A 19,753-nucleotide genomic window follows, 5' to 3' on the forward strand; every position below is an offset into this window, starting at 1 on the left:
AGGACCAAGACAAACAATTTAAGAAATAAGCCATCCCTTCTTCATTGACAACTGCAACACACATCCATTCATTCATGAATATATCTTAGTCAATGAATGGCTTTGTAAGCAATACTTTTAATGATTAGCAGCGTACCTAGTTCCATCTGAACATGCTGTGGGATAGCCCCAATCGTCTTCCTGTGTCGTTTCCTTTTCTTAGTCTTTTCCGGCTTGTTTCCAGAGTTCAATGGCCTGAATGTGGATTCTTGGTTGAGTGAGGTGTGAGAGGAAAGAGGAAAATCATGAGCCCTTGATACTTTTCAACCAGTATCTAATTAGAACTATATATACACGTACATTGGTAGTATGCATCATCATCATAATACAATAGCCCAGAATAATGGGAGAGTGTTTATGCTTGCAGTTACTTTGCCTGGTGAGTCCAGAGCGGGAAGACCTCGTGGAGACACTTGATTGTACAGAGATGACAGAAGTTGTGTCAGCAATGGTGCTGTCTGTCACAAATCCTCCACCTTCCCCATCTGTCTGGACCGTCATCATTGACTGGCAAAAGCAAACAAAAAACATTTGAACAAAACATTTATTTTCAGTAACAAAAAGTTTTAATTTGAAGTTGGAGTTCAAAATTTCACTCACAATTGTGCTTTCATTATCCCGATACTCCACCCCCTGATCAGTTTCTGAAACACAAATAACGAGATTTATACTGTTGTTTATGAGCAGTGTTTATAGCCCTTTAGGATAATATAGATGTGTTGGCATAGGACACCTCTAAATTAGTGCATAGCACATGCCAGTTTTTGTGTACCTTCCTGCTGCATCATTTTCAATCCCTCCAGCGCCTCACTGTGAAGGTTCTCAAGATACTCGGGCCTGCTGGCCTCCACGAACACGTTCTCCTGGAGCGACGGGGGCGCTGGGGTTTTGTCATCAACGAGCTTTGGTACAGCTGAAGTAGAGAGAGTAGAGAGGGGATCAGCCAGGATGAACTCAAAGCTGTGTTACTGTGGCAGTAGATCAGATGGCCATATGGACAGGATGAAAGCGTTCAGCCCTGTCAGGGACATTCAATCACAGAAGGACTTAATATGTTCAAAGGTTACTACCTGAGCGGGTTAGAAAAAGGCTGATCTGCTGACTTTGACTTCTCTCACTGTTAATAAATCATAAATCTATTACCAGCTCTGAAGCTCCTTCTCATTTCATTTTGACAGTAAGAAAGACAACAGTTAATTTATATGATATGCTGTGTGTGCCTGTTCGAAGCATTGAAACCAGCTTCTCTTAATTATTATTTGAAAAAAATTTGAAATACAATATAAACTAGTGAAACATCTGCAAAATATTAAATCACAGAATGATTTAATTTAATTTAAAAACTTAATACCTTATTCTAATTACCTGTTGACCAACATAACTAAAAATATGTGTTCATTAGTTTTGTGCTAGTTGAACAACTCACATGTGATTGAACGGTGCTAAACACTTTTATGTAACGTTGACAGCTGCCCCAGATCACCACCTACTAAACTCCAATGCGTGCCCTATCTCTGGAAGAGCATGCTGGAATTAGCCTTAGCAGCCATGTGCTCAGTAATCACTACTATTTATTACCACTGTCTCTTCTGTAACAGTGGTTCAGGTGTTCTGGTGGCAGAAAATACCAATGAGTTACAGTATAAATAGATCAAATACTAATTCTGTTTTTTATTTTTCTAAACTGTGGAGCAATTTAGTTAGTGAAACTATGAATCCCAGAGTATACATATAATTAGAGAACACAATAAAGTGAGAATGAATGACCACACAATTACATTCCTGATTGTCTTCAATGAACCAGTTGATCCAGCCCGTACTGGTCATACCTGAATAGCAATTTCTACTAGGAGCCATTTGATTGAGTTATAAAACCGTCCATCCATTGTCTCGTAATTCCAGACCATTGGCATAACTTTTTTCCACTCACCTTTCCTCCTCAAGACTGTTGGGAAACAGTGGAAGCTCGTACTTAAGTTATTTGTCAGAAGCACCACCATAGTGAAAATGAGGAAAAGGAATCCGAAGTGTGGCACAATTATCCCCAAGTTGTGTTAAAGAAAGTAAAGGAAAAGATCTTATCTTAAGGTGCAGCCTGTTAGCTAGAAAACCGATGATGTCGCTGTCTTTGATAAACCTGATCTGAGTTCAAGTCCATGTGAAGCAGACAAGATCAGAGCCAATCGACAATCAGCTCAGATACTAATCCTCAGCAGTCTTATTCCTGCTGGCCCTCTTCTGTTTGTCCCCTACACACTCCTCAACAACATGACAAGCAACCCTCTGATGTTTCCCACTCACAGTCGCATCTGATTGGTCAATCGGGTCATGGATCACACTGAGATCTAATACGTACGCACCAAAAGGGAAGACAAAGCTGTTGTCAAGGATCTGAGGTGTGAAGTCACAAAAGGTTCCTCTCCTTTGTGCCATATCTTTAGCACTTAATTAGTTAATAAATAAGTCATGCATGACTTTGTTAGATTACACACAACTTTCATTAGGAGACTGAAAGAAATGTAATCATTCTTCAGGCTCAACAGTAATAGTATTAATGTTTTGCCACAAGGGGGAGTTGGTGAATTAAAGTGATGCTTCCCAAAAACAAGATTAAAAACATGTTTAAAACAGAGGCCTGCAGCTCCAAAGCACATGGGCAAGCATGTGAAAATGTTCCCCATTGTTTTTGGGTGAATTACATTCAATTTGTTTCTCTGCAGCCAGGCTGAAAAGGATGACATAAGATCTTCAATTACTTGTTTAATCAAATGGAATGTTATCTAGAAACCTTTCTCATCTGGAGAAGAATCAAACACTCTTTACTCGTTCTATTTCTACTGGGAGGTTGTTGTTTTTTTATCTTTATTTTCTATGAAGGAAACCTAAAGCTAATTTGCAGCCATCGATCACTTCCGGGTTTTGCGGAGCAGACACGACATGGAATGTATGCCATCTGAACAAATGGAAAACATTCCCATGGTTGTGCGATAGTACCGAGTGACTCAAAACTTAATAGAATAGACGGAGAAGGAACGAATCGTATGTGTACGAGTTCATAGTGAGGAGTAGAAAGGAGTCATCCTTTCAGCAGAGCGGGAGCTTCAACCTATAGATGTGGAAAGTAAGCTGATACGATGTGTTTTGTTACCATGACAGTACACACCACACAGGAGAGGCCCGGCAAGAAGGGTGGGGCATGACTGCACGTTAATGAGGGCTCAAATTGTCACTGGGTTTGACTCTATATTAATCACTGACATATCACCATCTGCCACTGGTGGATTAATGGTTGTGATTATGTATGACCCCTGTTTACATCTGATGTTTACATCTCTGATTTGGTGTAAGAGTAAGTAAAGGATTCAGATTAACTGGGGAATTAGGATTACGTTTTCAAAGGAAAACATATTTTTTCAAGTTTGTTTCAGTAATATACAGCAGTAAACACAGAAGAGTCCAGGAGACAGGATGGATCATCATCTGCACTTTTATTGATCGACCGTGTTGAAGCGTGCTGTGATAAACGACTATGGAATTCCTTTGTAACTTTTAACTCTGCCTATCCTCCTCAGGTTATGAACATACTTTGGTTTCCTAATCTGAATGCCACTATCCTAATCTGAGTTATCATACTTTCACGTTTAATTTTCCTTCAAGGTTTTTCCATGTTAAATTTATTCATTCAAGCGCTGCCCTGCATGTCTTGCTAATGTTATTTGCATTAAGATCTGAATACTGTTTCTAAGCCCTTTCCTCTACCAGGACGACAGTTAACAAAAAAAAACAACAACTGTTTTTCCCTGTTTTATCTAAAAGAGGACAAATCTAAGTTGAATCTAAACCTGCTTGTGTCAAATAAAATATCTGCTTTGGTCACCTTCCTTTGCATTGCATAAAATAAAACTATCTTTGAGTTACCTTAGGCTCCAAGGTGCAGAAAAAAACCTGAGAAGGTGACTTATCTGTTCTCAAAAGGCTCCTCAAACTCTTAAAAAAAGGGTTGACTGCGACAATACTGAGAATCAAGAAGAGGACTGGGATCAGCGTCAGACAACGGCAGTTTCAGACCCTACTTTAATCAGAGGACCGGCCTTCACACACTGACATAGACATCTAGATGAAACTGCTCCTAGCACTGCTAGCTCCATGGGAATCAAACAGATGAAAGTACCCCACACACACCTTCTGTCCCTGCCCCAACTTGTCCCTCTCTCTTGTTTTGCTGGCAGACAGCCATGCAGAGACATTCTCTCCAGCTCTGAAGGTGCCGTCGACCAGGTGCTTAAGCCCGTCTAATCATCAAACTGCACACATCCAGACGACAGTGAGAAAGAGCTAGCGGCTCACCGTTTCCCTAAAGCAATGCGTACGATCTTAGCGCTGGTCAACGCTTGTGTGCTTCATTGGCTTAAGCAATGAATTAAATATGAATGGCAAAGCTGCTAGAAAGGTAGGAAGCAGTGTGGAAAGGTGGGGACAACACACCAGGTAACAGATACACCTGCATCATCTGGCACAGAGGGCTACACTCCACTGCCCCAAAACACTACTGATTGCCATGAGGAAAGAAACAAACTGTTGACTCGTCCACCTCCTCGGCTCATCTCTACAACTGCAAAAGACATTTATGGTCTCCAGAGGATTAATCCTGCTTTCTGTACTCCTAATTAGTTAATGCAAACACATTAACCCATAATAGAAAAAGACATTGCACAAATTTCCTGCCAGTTCAATTTTGAGAATGCCAACATTAGTATTAACCTCAACGCACAGCTGTTGACTTTAGCTGCCATCACCGAGGTAACATTTCCGCAGCCTTTGTCTGTCAGGTGCCAGAATAAACACTTGATGGATCTTGATGAAACTCAGAGGCTTGTAAATTCAGTAAAGAAGAAACCTTAGGTTCTGAAGTGGATGTTAACAAAATGTTTACAGTAGTTATACTATTTTGAAAATTGCGAGCTTGTGTTTTTGGACTGTTTATGGATTACCATGAAACTGTGGGTACGTTGTCACACATAACGTAGAGGAAATCCTAAATTTTTTTACAAACTACCCTGCTGAAGACAACCACCATTAGTGAGATTTTTCTTGCAAAACCAACAAATCATTGTTGTAGCCATGGTGATCGCAAACGCTAGGTGTCTGTTTACAAGGTTAAGGAGTCATATTGAGAGAGTAACAATCATGGGACCACTGCTTTGAGGCGAAGTGACGATAGAACAGTAGATCACCTCTGCCTGACTCTAGAACACAAGGTTGTTCTGATGTAAATTGGGAAAGTTCCTCTATTATAGTGCAGACAAGAAGAGGGCAGGCTTATCGCAGCTTGGGGCCTTGAATATGTACTGAAAGAACAGAGAGTTCTTGTCAAGCAAAACTACTTGATTAACTAACACTGTGTGCACCTTTACTGATACTGACTGGTAAGATAAACCAACAAAGCTATCTTCACCAACAGTGTAGGAAATTTTTGTTCTTGACAGTGAGCCCCATCGCTTTAAGACGGCAGGCTTTGACGTCTCAAGTCATGACTCACAATACTTTCCAAGCACGTATTTATCAGCCTTTCTCCGCAGACATTCCACGGCATTTCTAACACTTTCTTTTCACGACGTCAGTGTGTGAAGGTAAAGTCAAATCTTGACATCGAGACAATGTACAATTTCAGATGAAGCAACTCCATTTTTGTTTGGTAACACTAATACCAACCATTAAAGGAAGCTGTCACAGTTGGGACTGGAGGCAAAACTGGCTCCCAGTAACTTCTTTTTTTCATTCAAGTGACCTAAATATGAGCTCCTCTGGGTGGGGCAACTCTTGATCTATTAAAATAACATCCTAGTAAATTTCCAGAAAACATTGTGATTATAAACAGCCATTTGTGCAACTGTTTACAAAACAGTTCTTTGAGTCTTTGTCTATTAAAGTTCCCACGACGTCAGCACAAGCTGGATTCTCACATGGGCAGATTGTGTCAGCTTTTTAGGCCGGCCTACATTTCAGGTAATTTCTTTTCAGTTTGTTCCTGAACTTATCACAGAAATTAACTTTATACCCTCCACACCTCAGCGTTTCAATTCACAAAAGCACAAGACAGATTTTTCTCACTAATGTTTAAGAATGGGCGCTCTACACCGCCTTGAGGTTAAAGCACTTTGAAAAGACAGACACGACTATTTTCAGGTGTGAGTGGAAGATAGCGACATGAGATTTTCTCAAACCTGTTATCCTGCCCATAATTGCTGCCGTGTCATAATCACACCAAAATAACAGAATATGCTGCGTCAGGTAAACATACTGAATGATAGTGTCACAAACAATAATAGAAGGATGGCAGGTTTTAATCATCTGCTACGTGGTCAAAGTAATATGCAAGAAACTACATTTCCTATAATGTATCTCCGATACTGCACGGCACTCTGTAAAATGTCGCCCACATTGTTGTGAATAATTTGTCTTTAAATATAAGTAAGGTGACCGTTGTCTCTTTGTGCAAACGTAATGGAAATGTAATGAACCCGTTCACACTGCGAATTGATGCAGCCATCAAGGTTCAAAAGTTCTCGTTGCACCAGTGCAGCAACAGACAGACACATTTACGTTCAACACACTGTCTTCAATTTACCAGCATTTTTGAGAAACTGCAAACTTAAATTAAGAAGCTGACATAAGCTGATAAGCTAAAACACACAAAGGACTCCCTATTTCTAGCTTCCTCTCTGTAATATCTTTATAAAGTTCAGGAATGTGAGGAATCTTGCAGGAGTGCTTCAACCACACAGGTGACCTTCAGAGTGTACCTTGGTGGGAATGAGTGATCTAATCAGCCAACCTTGTTTCCATCCAACTGAACGCACAGGATTTGGTCCAAACAAAAAAAAAAAGCTAGAGATTGAAAACAGGATCGGAGCAATCAGAGTAGCATGACAGGGGCCTGCCGTCAAGTCTGACACCCAATCGGTTAGACTTAAAGCAAGGTAGACACATAAATCACTGTCAGGCAGGTATGCTGAGGCATACATGAACAGGGAAAGGATTTAGACTAATGAAAATGGAACAACAAACAACAACAGATGACAACAGATAACCTTTGCATTCTGCTCCCAGAACTGCTACTGTGCAGTTCCTCGTCTGGTCAAACTCCATGGGTTTGTTTGTAGAAGGATCAAAGGTTAAGGTAACCCCTGGGTGTCAAAGTCAATGCTCACTCAACCAGGGAATCTAGATCAACCAGTACCGTCACCCTTAAACAAAAACTTAAACACACCGACAGAATGAGAGATTAAATTATTTAAAGTGTTAATCTATCAGGAATAATTTTTGAAATTTTACTTTCTTCTGCATCTGTTTTTCTCGAAAACCTTGTTTCATATCAAATGTTCCAATATAAAAACGTTTCATCGACTAACGTGGATTAATCAGTAAAAAGTGAATAAACTTCATCTTATTAAAGGAGGGGGTCAGCTGAAGGTCAACTCAAGTTAAGTTAGGGTTCTCCATAAAAAACATTTTTTTAAAGTGAAAAGTCTGGAAGTATACTTTTATACAAAGTTAAGAAAAAAAATGTCATTTAGAAAAACATGTAAGAAAATATTTTGAAAGTTTCACTGTAATATTGTCCAGTAACAAAGAAATTCAGTATCCATTCTTCTCAAAATGGTTAATGATTTTTTTCTCAACGAGATGACAGATTATTTTATAAAAACATTCATAACAATTTTCTGCTTTGTTTGAAACCAATCAATCTGTAGTGTTGGAGAAAATGCATGTGGTCCATGTTCTCCTCTATGAGTACCAGGTTCTCTGAGGGAGCAGGAACAGTGTGAATGGAGGGGTCAGGAAAACAGAACCCCTTGTTCCTTCCTCACTGGCACAGTTTTTAATGAACTGGCAGTGTGCCAGTCATACCAGGCATTTAGTGGGCATCAATGCCGATTATCATCAAGCCCTTGGAGGGAGGTATTTTGTGTTACACTGCAACATGTCCTGCTCCCGCAATAAGATGAGGTGTCTAGCATAGAGTTATAAGCGTTTTCTGCCAGGACCTAAAGTCTGTCTCTCTTCTACATGCATGATTCCAGCAGGCTCAGTAGCGACACACGTCAACGCCTGTCACATACAGTATATAAATAACACTTAACAGCCAACAGCTCTGAAGCAACATTAAGGGACTATTTGCACGCCAGTTTCACTTTAATATGGTAAACGTCAGTTGCATTTTGGCCATTGGTTCAAGCAACAATAGCAATTTTGAGGGGCCTAAGAATGTAAACCTTTAAAAATGGACTCCTGAGGGAAATCTTTAGTAAATACCAGAACAAATCTCTGGAAACAATGCAGACCCGTAGCTGCAATCATGATCAATATCAAAGGCTAGCTGCAACTTGCAAAGGAAACAGAAATATCGGGGTGATACGGGGGGGCTGAGTTTACCTTGGCTGAAAAGGAAATAGTTTATCTGTCTTCAGTTTACTTTATTCTTAGCTTCACACTGCAATTGTAACAAAACTGCGGTAACACAATATAGTGCAAAGATTGCATAATGGCCTCTATATACACATGCTTCATTCAACACTGACATGCACGTTGATGCATTCATCATGCGAAGCCACAGATACGACTGGAAACATGTTTCTACATTAACTGTTGTGGGCGCAGTCAGACGGTGAGATATTTAATGAGTTTGAATCCTGTGGAAATCCCCTCACACTCCTCCAGCTGAGTGACAAGCCGTGGTCTTCTACTTAGAGAGGATGCAGTGAGAGAGACGGGCGGAGCCTCCTACATCTTTAAACCAGTTAACCAGGACTGCACAAATAGTGAGACACACATAAAACACAGCAAAACAAACACTTTTAGGACTTTTGTGTCATCGCATACCGTGACAGAGTTGAACAAACAACAAACTCATTCATTCGTTGGGGGATGAGTATATCATGTTTAGCTTGTCAGATGTTTTTGTGTTTCCAGTCGGACTGTATCTCAACTTGATTAATGACATTATAAAACTAAACTCAGCACTCAGATTGCAAGCTGAAAAAAGAAACGAGACGACAGGACCGTAGAGTTCAGCATGCTGATAGACTGGTATATACGTACAAGCTCCAACAAGATCCCGCAACTGTGGGAAGAGTCATAGTGTTGTTCTGTGGAGTGTGTGAATCTTTTCCGTCAGTGCAGGAGTTTGATGGAGTTGTTGACTGTGTGGGCGTTCATGGGTGCAAAGGTATAAATAAAAATATACCAGCTGTAATGAAGCACTTCACCTTAACCTGAAGGTAAATTAAGTGATGTCATCACCAAACTGGACATGCAGAGATTTCTCCACAGCACAGAAAGCAGGAGAGAGGTCACACGGCAAGTAGGAAGTCCGTCTGTTCGAACAGCCCTGAAGCTAACAAAGACTGCCACTGAGCAGGAAGCAACTGGTTCCTGAGAAGCTGACAATGCTAAACTAATGCGTTCACATGTAGAAATGTTTCAGAAAGAGGATAATGATGGATGTGGTTCTGTGTAATATTATGATATTACACACAACCACAGTCACAACATACTTCTCCACTTTACAATCTCATATCAAGACCCAGATGTTAACCTTTGGGTTTCCAGTCTTGGGGAATCACAGCATTCTCATAGTCTGTCATTAGTTTTTTTTCTCACATTATACTGATGAAATTGTGTCAGTTTTTCTACACTGACGCACGTCGTCCCAGAATGATGAATTAACTGAGCTGTAGTCATCCTTCCCAGTGGGTCTCTGCAGACTGACAGCAACTACATGACACACCTACAACATAATCCACCCTGATATGATGTGACACCAAAATTACCGGCTTCCTGTCCGTAAAGGTCTCAGGTGGAGTGTGGTGTAGCACTCTGTGGGTATGTTCAAACTGCTGACCTTCATGCGCTATTACAACTTTCAGACCAGACTTTTTGTCTGTGTATTATTTTTGAAATGTGAAAAGTTACCGGTTAGAAATGACCAGCAGTAAAAAAAAATTAAAAAGCATGGTATTGGGTTGCATTGACTGGCAGCAGGCGCTTGTTACCACATGTTAGCTAACACATTTGGCATTGTAAATTCCTCCACTTGTTCGATTGTCAAAGGCTTTTTCTAAGCTCAGCATTGTTTGGGCAAAGCCTCTAAATTAAATGACATTCATTACTTCCATCATACAGGCTGGCATGCAGTCCTCCTGCAGGAAGTGGTATTTCAACAGTTTTGGTAGGCCTATAAGAAATAATCTATTTGCTATGTATTTTTATCAATCGTCAGTATTAATCAACTCTCAATGCAATTAAAGGAAACATTAAAGTGGCTTTAATTCTGAACCGATGGTTCAAACTAAGGTTGCATTTCTAAAAATGCAACCTGTGTCTGATTTAGTAAAGATGAGATTCTATGTGGTTTATGCAGTTTACGCTGCTATTAAATGTAACATATGGGCAAATTTTTGTCAAAAGAAAAAAATCCGACCTGGGCCTAATAAAAATGGGTTGTTGTGACTGGTCTAGTGGACAAACACTAGAAATTTGGAGCAAGCCCAAGAAACACAACCATGGCTCGCAATATTTGTAAGCGAAGTTTCAGAAAAACAAGCCCAATGTTACTTACAGTAAATGGACTAACTCTGAGCCAAATGGTTGTGTTTCACCAACCATGTTTCATTCAGCAGCATTGGGCTCCACCCATGCTCGATCTCATTGTCCATTTTTGGATTAGTCAAGAATCAGTTAGTCAAGCATTACACCAAGACTACCAACAACAAAATTAATATACAGCTCTTCAGAAAAGTTGGCTAACTCCAGTGTTTATTTTACAGTCTGAGCATGACGTAAGTGTGTTTAATAGGGTGTTGTCAACACCTCTGCTTACCCTGTAACGAAAAGGGAGCCCAGATCTGCCTCATCTATGTTCACAAACACAATCTGAATAATCTTCTCAAAAGATTACATTTTAAAACAGAGGTAAGCAACCCAGACCATTAGTCAACAACTATAAGGAACTACAGCAGACAAAATGATGCAGACAAGAGCCTTATGGAATTGGAGACATTTATAAATAACAATTGGAAACGTATATGTTTTTGTCAGTTTTTGGGTCTCAAAAGAGTACCAGATTGTATTATCCAGTACTTTTCAAGCAAGGACTCTGGCGATGCATTAAAGATTCTCTGACTTGCAAAGACATGCAGCTGCAATAGAAGACTATAGATGTTTCTAGAATATAAGATCTCAAATTTCTTGTTTAAGCCAAGATAAACCATTTATGGAGGCAAAAACAGAAAGACTGAACATTTAATCCTTGTTCACACAATTTTTTACAAGATTCAAACAAAGTAGTTTTTTCCTTTAACCTTAGTTAAAAACATTTCGTTTTTTTATTAGTACAGTTACTTCTGTTTGAGTGAAGTAACTGTACTTCATGTTCTGTAGACCAGTGGTCCCCAACCCCAAGGCCGCGGACCGGCACCGGTCCGTGGGTCATTTGGTACTGGGCCGCAAAAAAGGAAAAATAATTTACATTACTTCCATTTTATTCATTTCGGAGTCCGAAAGATGTTTTATTTTGAAAAGTGACATCTGTGTGGAATGACGCACAGACGAATGCATGCGTCTGTCGCGCTTCACAGGTCTCGGTCACGTGACAGGTTACCAGCCACTACCCCTAAATTAAGCGCCCACAACTGCGCCAGTGTTAAAGATTATAGTCAAGGCAGATTATCCTGAGATCGCCCAAAAAATATCGAAAACCCTGCTTCCATTTCCAACCTCCTGTCTTTGTGAAGCGGGATTTTCTGCAGCGACTGTAAAGAAAACAATGGGGTAGACTGGACGTCCGGAACACACTTCAGGTGTCATTGTCTCGCGTTATCCCTACATCAGCGGTCCTCAACCACTAATTCTCATTATTATAATTATTATTATTTGATTGACTTGTTCACTCTTTTATTGGAAATGATCAGTATTTCTCGCATTGATTGTAAGTTGCTATATTTCAAAATAAACTTCATCAATGCAGTCACTTCAAACAACTTTTTAATATAATTATTTCTTACAATTACTTCGTTGATTATCAATTATGAAAAATAGGTTGTTTACCATCTGCTGATGTCTGCATTTTACATAAAACCACTGGAGATGATTAATTATCAGACTGCAGCTTTCCTGGCGTCATTAACGATTATTGAGCAAATGAAGGCCGATCTGTGAAAATATTGTTTTAGATGAAACCGGTCCGTGGCACAAGAAAGGTTGGGGACCGCTGCTATATACCTCATTCTAGCAGTTTCTAGCAGTTTATGCACCTCTGGAATATTCCTTGATCATATTAGGATATCCCAATCAGTAGCCAAATTCATTAAATAAAATTCCACCTTTATGGAAATACTCCATATTGCAGGTATCTACTTTACATTGAATATTACCACAGAAATAAATGTTCAGATGAGGATGAAGAGGATCTATAATAGCAGGTGAACATCCTGCAAGTTCTTACCATGACTGTTACCTTGTGGGTGTGCTTGCCTTCCTGACCTCTGTCCTCCCTTGTGTTGACCCTGATGCCCAGTCGGGTGTCCATCCACAGCCAAGTCAAGTGCAGGACCAAGACCCAGACCCCCCTTGGCATCGAGATCCTTCTTCTTCTTCCCCTTCAGCCAACCCAGGGCTCGCCCCAGGGAGTGACTACGTTTCTTTTTACCCCTCTTGTGCTTCTCTTGGGCAAAAATATCAACCACATCCTGGGGAAGTAGGTCCCCAAACCCCAGAGAGTCACGGTTTGACATCCCACCTCACACTGGAGCTATCCCCTGAAAAAAAGAAACAATAGAGGTAGAAATGTAATTGAAGTTATCACCATTTAAGCTCTATACATCCTGGCACTCAAGGAGAGGTAACAATGGACTATGGCTCATGCCAGACTTTTGATCGATTTCAAACCTTCCTGTTTCCAAGTACTAGTACATTAACAAAATGAACTCAAAATGACTTCAAGTACCTCATTATGTGAATTTTGACAAAGAATACCAAACGTTGACTTTGTTTTCATGACTTCCAAAAGTTATCTTGTCTCGGTGAAAACCAGCTTTACTGCTCAGATCAACAAAGTAAAAAGCTGACAGCTGTAAAAAAAGAAAAACTTTCTGTACTCTCTTCCCATATCTGATTACAGTCTGCCTTCCAGCCATAACTTTACATCAGCATAACTCATTGCTTTTACACTGTTCTGCAGCTGATACGCTGTGTAGCGCTGCTTGTTTGAATGCAACACCCAAGTGCCAAAGCTCCACACGATGAATGTCAGGAAGGTTTTGAGTCCTGGCAATGTGATTTTCCATCTCGGAAAAAAAACATGTTTTTAAATCTAGTTAAAACCTGACACATGTCTTGCATTCCAATTGTATAAGTTGTACAAAAACAAGAATCTGATTCGTAAAGGTGTGTTGCATAAAGATACAGCAAGTTACAAAGTCTTGACCATCTGTCTGTGCATCTATGTGGGCACTGCATATTCATGCAGCACACTTACCAAGCACAGACCCCCTCTAAACCAAACTTCATAGTTCTTTCTACAAAGAAAGAACTGGCACCGCTCCCTTCATTCCATAACATGTAGTCATAATTCACAAAACCACACCCATGGGCTCATGCATTTCCACACACAGGCTAACAGCACCCTGAAAAAGGCAAGTGAACAGAAAAATAAACAGTCACTAATGTGCATGGAGACCTTTCACAATGAATCTTATCCATTCATATATCACTGTAGGTTCTGTTTCATGTTCCTTGTTATATTCCATTGTCTTCATCTTTTTTTCCATTTTCAGTAGAATGAGCTCATAGTCTTCACTCACTTTCCTTCCTCCACCCCTTCACCTTGCTAAGCCACTCTACAAGGTTCCTTTCTGAACCCTGCCCCTGCATATGTGTAGCTTACTCTGAGCTTCTTCCAGCTGCGTACTTTATTAGATACTTATCTCCAAATCATAGGCTAAAAGTGGGATCAGACTCTTAAGATGACAGGAGTCAGAGCTTGTAAATAAGCACACAAAGACGGGAGGAAGGTGGGAGTGGAGTCAGAGTGAGAGAATTATGAATCTCTGGGTGATTTCCTGTTGAGAAAGTTCATGAAAAGTTTCTGGCTGCCATCTTGCTTGACTGTCATGCATGAAAACAAATTGCAAGCAAACTTTAGCATTAGCAATCTGTAAGCAATGATGCAAAACATCTTTCAGTAATGCAGTCCCTAGGAGGACTCCTCTGACTCAGATTACACATGAAAACTAGACCTCAAAAACCTATGTCATGTCCCCAGAGGATTACAAATATGACTTTTCTAAACTGCTCTTTATCAACAGAGCTCTGTGTAATGCAGAGGGAGGGCTGTGGTGAAAAGATTAAGAACTCTAGTGGGGAGGTAGTGCATGGAAACTTCCCTGGCAGATGTGCCGTTTTTAAAGGCAGATGTCTTACATGTTGCACATTGGCCATAAATTAACCTTCTGAATTACTGGGGCAAAGCACACATGGAGAACATATTGTACACCCACTATGCCAGTATTTAGACCTACCAATGAATAATGCAGTGTCCTTTTGCTTCAACGGCACCACAAACTATAGCCTGGAAAGACACCGTCCAGATTAATCAACACCAATCAGAAGAGTTTGACCAGAAAGCAAACATTAGAACCTTCCTACAGGCTGCATTTCTTTTAGCTCATCGCACCAAAAACTGGCAACTGAGTGCAGCTTTCATGGTTTTCATGGCATGCCAAGGGTTATCCTATCAGAAAAGAGCACTCCAAATTGAGTTTGAAATCACGTTGCATTGCAAATAAAACGAGAACCAATGCAGTCAGACTGCAACATCCCGTGACAACGCTGAATTCGAAATTTTACCCTGACATACTTTCATAGATCAAAGCAGCAGCTTTGATCTACGGTTAAAATTTGGCCTTGACCTAGTTTTCTCAAGGTCAAGGTCAGCATCTCATTTTCATTCCCTTTGCCACCCGACTAATGTGCTTTTTGTTTCATCTTTCATCTGCAATGGTTGTGAAGCTATTTGGTGGACTAACAGACGGACGAATGGACTAATGGACGAACGGACGAACAAACAAACGCTGACAATTACAATACATCACCGCTTTGAAGCGGGATGTAAGATTTAAAAATCTTTTATCTGAACTTGAACTACAGCCTCAAAATGGGTTTACACACACACACACACACACACACACACACACACACACACACACACACACACACACACACACACACATACACACACAAACACACACACACACACACACACACACACACACACACACACACACGACATCCCTGTTTTCTTCTATTTTTCAACATGTATCACATGCAGCAGGATATTGTTAAGATTAACATGTCAGATTGAGTGATTGACTGTCTTGTTTTAGGGAAAAGCAGTTATAAATTTTTAGCAAAAAAATCCTGGTTTTTCCTCTTAACCCACACCCACACGAACATGTAATGTTTTTATTCTAGTCCATGCTCCATCGTTTCATCTGTTAGCTTTGGCATAACCCTGCAGACAAACAAGCCAACCTTCCATCAATTTTCATTGAAGTCCATTCAGCCATTTTCGGTAATCTTGCTTCTATACAGACAAACCACCTGACAAAGAAACAAACATGGGTAAAATCATGGGGATGATGCTTGAACAGGACTAAACTTTGGGACCAACCGAATTTGTAGAACAAATTTCTCCCCTGGTTATCTGGAGGAGTTCATCAATTTGATTCACCTGGAAAGTGACCCATCCTTATACTTAATCTGACAGGTAGCTCAGTCCACTGGGTCTTGGGTGGGGACCGGAGGGTTACCGGTTCAAGACCCATGTGGACCAAAGCGTTTGGAGTGTGAACTGGGTACCAGTTCACCTCCAAAGCACTACCGAGGCGCGTTTGAGCGAGGCGCCGTCCCCTTTATAAGTTGCTTATTAGGGTGCACCGCAATGGAGCTGCCTGCCGCTCTACCCCCCCTGCATACCTACAGGCCCCTTGTGTGTGTGTTACAGGCCTGTACACACTATATATGCATGCGATTAAACTAACAGTGTGTGCTAGAGTGTGCTAACAATTTCTCTACGGAGATTAATAAAGTATATTACATTCACATAAGCATTCTTGTATCTGCTTTAGCATTGAACAAAAAGCCGAGCTGAGGCTGACAGGGGTAGCATAAGTTTAGCAGAACATGTCATCTGTAGTTGAGGGTCTATCTTCTGGGCACTATGACTGCTGATAAAAATGCCACAGGAGTCCAAAAGTTGAGATATTGTAGCTTCTCTGAAACTTCCAGTAAGGCTTCACAGCAAAGCTGTGTCATCCTGCCCTCTCCAGAGGTACTTAAAGTACTTGAAAGCCTTTCTGAACTTTATACATACATGGGCATTTTTTATGTAATTTGTTATGTTAATGTAGCCAAGCTGTACTTGATGTTCACTGAAGTACATCTGAAGTGACACGGTGTGTGTGGAGTAGACATAAGGAGTGAGTTATAGTGAAAGGCTAATAACAAGAAAGATCATCCATCTTCTCGGGAGAAAAGCACCAGGCCTCTCCCTGCAGTCAGCTTTGTGTTTCTACCTTCCAAATTATAGTCATTTGGGCATGACAAAGATCCTTGCATCTGTATTGGCTACAGTCGCCAATAATCAGACACGTTTCTTGGAGAAGAGGGGGCCGGTTCAGTCGTTTATAGCCCAAGGGTCATGGTGAGGAGAGTAGCAACTCCTTGTATTATTTCCATACAGAGTAATGCAAAGAATTCTGGGAAGTGGTGGAGGACCACCCAGCAGACCACTGTCTGTGTAGTCTGCTCTCAAGCAGTTGACTCATCCACCATTACTGCGGTTGCACATAACAACCTGCACTTCTGAGTTTTGCAAACATATTAAATGAGTGACGCACACTGTGGAGTCTCCCATAAAATAGTCAACGGTCTAAAAATATCAATCTGATGACGTCTCATTTCAAACAGTTTGCCATCAGTTTCTGAAAGAAAATCTCACAAGTCTTCAGTTTAATCAGAACAAGAGTTACTGTGATTACCTCTCAGAGACACTTCACTCCTAACCACAACCCTCAACATCTTAAAAGTAATACCACTATAAAGACCAAGACCTTCTCATGTGTCCAGAGTGGATTTATGCACCAATGTGTCGTATGTTCCATCTCCGTTTTGAGGCCGCTGTGGTTTTACAGCCCAGCCCCAGTCCTGCCAGAGCAAGCATGTGTTCCAACACGCTGTTTACTTATCCTTTACAAAAGACGCAAGCCTCTCGCATTAGAAGGGAGGTATCACACAAACACTGCAAACCTCAACGCTGTGCGTCAATACATGCAGCGCCGACTGATTATCTGACATTGACAGCAGTGTGTACACATCAGCATGAAGTAAACTAGGGCTGATAATAGTTTACACTCAGTCATGAAATAGGTAGTGACACTGTCAGCATATCTGGAAATTACATTTATCATGTGTTTTTGGCAACTCTTTGTCCCGAGGCTGGTGTGCATGAATTCCTCAGTGAATGTGGGATTCCTCTCCCCTTTAATGAAGGCAGGTCACTGAAGTTCGAGTACAGCAAAGCACCTGCCTTGCCTGAAGCTAAACACAGCGGCGTGGCTTACTGCAAAATCTAAATCCAAATCTACAAATTTAGCACCAGAAAGACTTAAGCATATACACACACCCTCCACAGATCTAGTATGTTCAAGAAGAAGTACAAATAATTCTCAATATTTGTTTTAGACTGAATGCCTTGAAGGTAGAATTTAATCCACAAGGCAACATTGGCAATTCCACCAACTATGACAAGTCCCATGATCATGGATGTGGTAAAGAATTAGGTCAAAATGTTTCAGAGAAAGTGGGTTGATATGCTACTTCACCAAAATTCAGAGTAGGACATCCTAAAATCAACTGTCATCTGTAGCCAAGCAGATGGCAGACTCACAGTGCTGTCTGTACGCTCGTACCTTTCTCGACTTTAGAAGGTATGATCAAAATGCAGTTCAAAGGCAGTATCGGGGGAAGCTTGGAGGAATCTCTGGGAATAGTACATTCATTAGCCTGCCTTGAGTGACGCAGTGAAGCTGACTGGGCAGACTCTATTGCCTCACAGGGATAAATGGGGCAAAGCCGAGAGGGAGTGGCAGCGATACAGGAAGTCACCTTTGTTTGAGTTAGGACTGGCTCAGTTTAACCATGAGGTCGTTCACATCTACACCTGACCTAACTGGGTTTAACATGGCATGAGCTGTCAGTGATACGTGATGCTCTCAGTAACTGCTTGCTCTTCATGTTAAGCCACACTCGGAGCGACTAAATGGCAAGTGTTACACAGTGTGGAAAAACTGGTGTCACGGTCTGGCACCTGAAGGCATCAATGAGGGCGTTGGCTGTCTACTTTTCAAATTATCAAACATAAGAGAGAAATGCTAGCTCAATAGCAACCAGGCAACAACTCTGCGTGCTCATTAGAGAACAAATGCACATGAAGGATCATGAGGCCACTTGAACATGAGGTCTGAAAGGAGGGATGGTCTGTGAAGTCTCTGGAGAACTTTGAGGGAGTTGTTGGGAAATCTCTCAGTGATGCCAAACTTAAGGGAAGAGGTCTCCTCTTTCACAGCCGACATATTCTTACACTGACAGAGAAGATTAAAAGACTGTTTTCTTAAAGTCTGGTTCGTTTCCAACATAACAACATAAATACACCGTGGCAAAGGAATTGGATGAAAGACAATCCCATGCTGACATTATGTGGTCCCTTTGTTTTCTGCAAGGAGGGTTCTGTTTCAGAAACAGGCCAAAAAGGTAATTGCAGTGTTAAAAATAAACTACTGTAAGACAATAATGACACAAATAAACCAAAAGGCTATGTGACAGGACTCAATGAGGTTGAAAAGGCTCTGTGTGTGTGTGTGTGTGTGTGTGTGTGTGTGTGTGTGTGTGTGTGTGTGTGTGTGTGTGTGTGTGTGTGTGTGTGTGTGTGTGTGTGTGTGTGTGTGTTGCAGAAATCTGCGAGGCCTCTGTAGCCATGCAGCAGCTTGTCTGGCAAGAGCAGTGACTGCATTCCTGAGCGATTGATAATTACCGTCTAAGGAACTCTTCACTCTGAATCTGCTTTCTCACACACACACACACACACACACACATACACACACACTACCGCCCCTCATCTCCTCCTCCTGTTCTCCCTTTTACCCCTCCCTCCCTGTCACACATCCCTCACACAGAACAGTGGCCTAGGAGACAGAACCATGAAAGACAGACAACATAATGGCTGGTGTACGAGTCATTTTTAGATAACATTATGTCATTATGTTTGTGCTAAATGGATGGGGAATATTGTGCCCTATTTGCTCTTTTTAGACAGGTGTCACAAATATTGGAACTGATAATTAATTCTTCGTCTTAGTTTATAAATATCAAAAATGTTGGTTCCTCTTTAACTTTTTTTAAGATGCAAATTGAAGTCATTTTTCATTTTTGCACAGTATGTGAATTACATGCTTCACTGCCTAAAATATTTCCATCTACAGCTGCAAATAATCATAGTTTTATTAACTATGAATCCAACAATAGTTTCTTGATTAATCAACTTGTTAATAATGTCTAAACACATCACTCAGGGGAGTGCACGCCTTCACCGAGCTAC

The 19,753-nt window shown here is 40.9% G+C and overlaps 1 protein-coding gene across 9 annotated transcripts in view; it reads right to left on the bottom strand.

Moving 5' to 3' along the window:
* The window catches only part of si:dkey-157l19.2 (NHS-like protein 3), a 28,645-nt gene that overhangs the window by 6,064 nt on the left and 2,828 nt on the right, over positions 1-19,753 (bottom strand). For 7 of the 9 annotated variants that reach the window (XM_068338459.1, XM_068338453.1, XM_068338451.1 and 4 more), the window contains exons 2-6: positions 12,545-12,857; positions 812-952; positions 640-683; positions 411-546; positions 137-247 (exon numbers count right to left, since the gene is read on the bottom strand). In XM_068338459.1, the coding sequence (XP_068194560.1) occupies positions 137-247; positions 411-546; positions 640-683; positions 812-952; positions 12,545-12,833 (721 nt within the window). In that variant the 5' untranslated portion in view covers positions 12,834-12,857. Of the gene's footprint in view, positions 1-136; positions 248-410; positions 547-639; positions 684-811; positions 953-12,544; positions 12,858-15,630; positions 15,700-19,753 lie in introns of all 9 variants that reach the window. The other 2 variants (XM_068338454.1, XM_068338457.1) reach the window with 2 other exon arrangements.

Source organism: Antennarius striatus, chromosome 17 (assembly GCF_040054535.1).
Source record: "Antennarius striatus isolate MH-2024 chromosome 17, ASM4005453v1, whole genome shotgun sequence".
In the NCBI taxonomy this organism is placed as follows: domain Eukaryota; kingdom Metazoa; phylum Chordata; class Actinopteri; order Lophiiformes; family Antennariidae; genus Antennarius; species Antennarius striatus.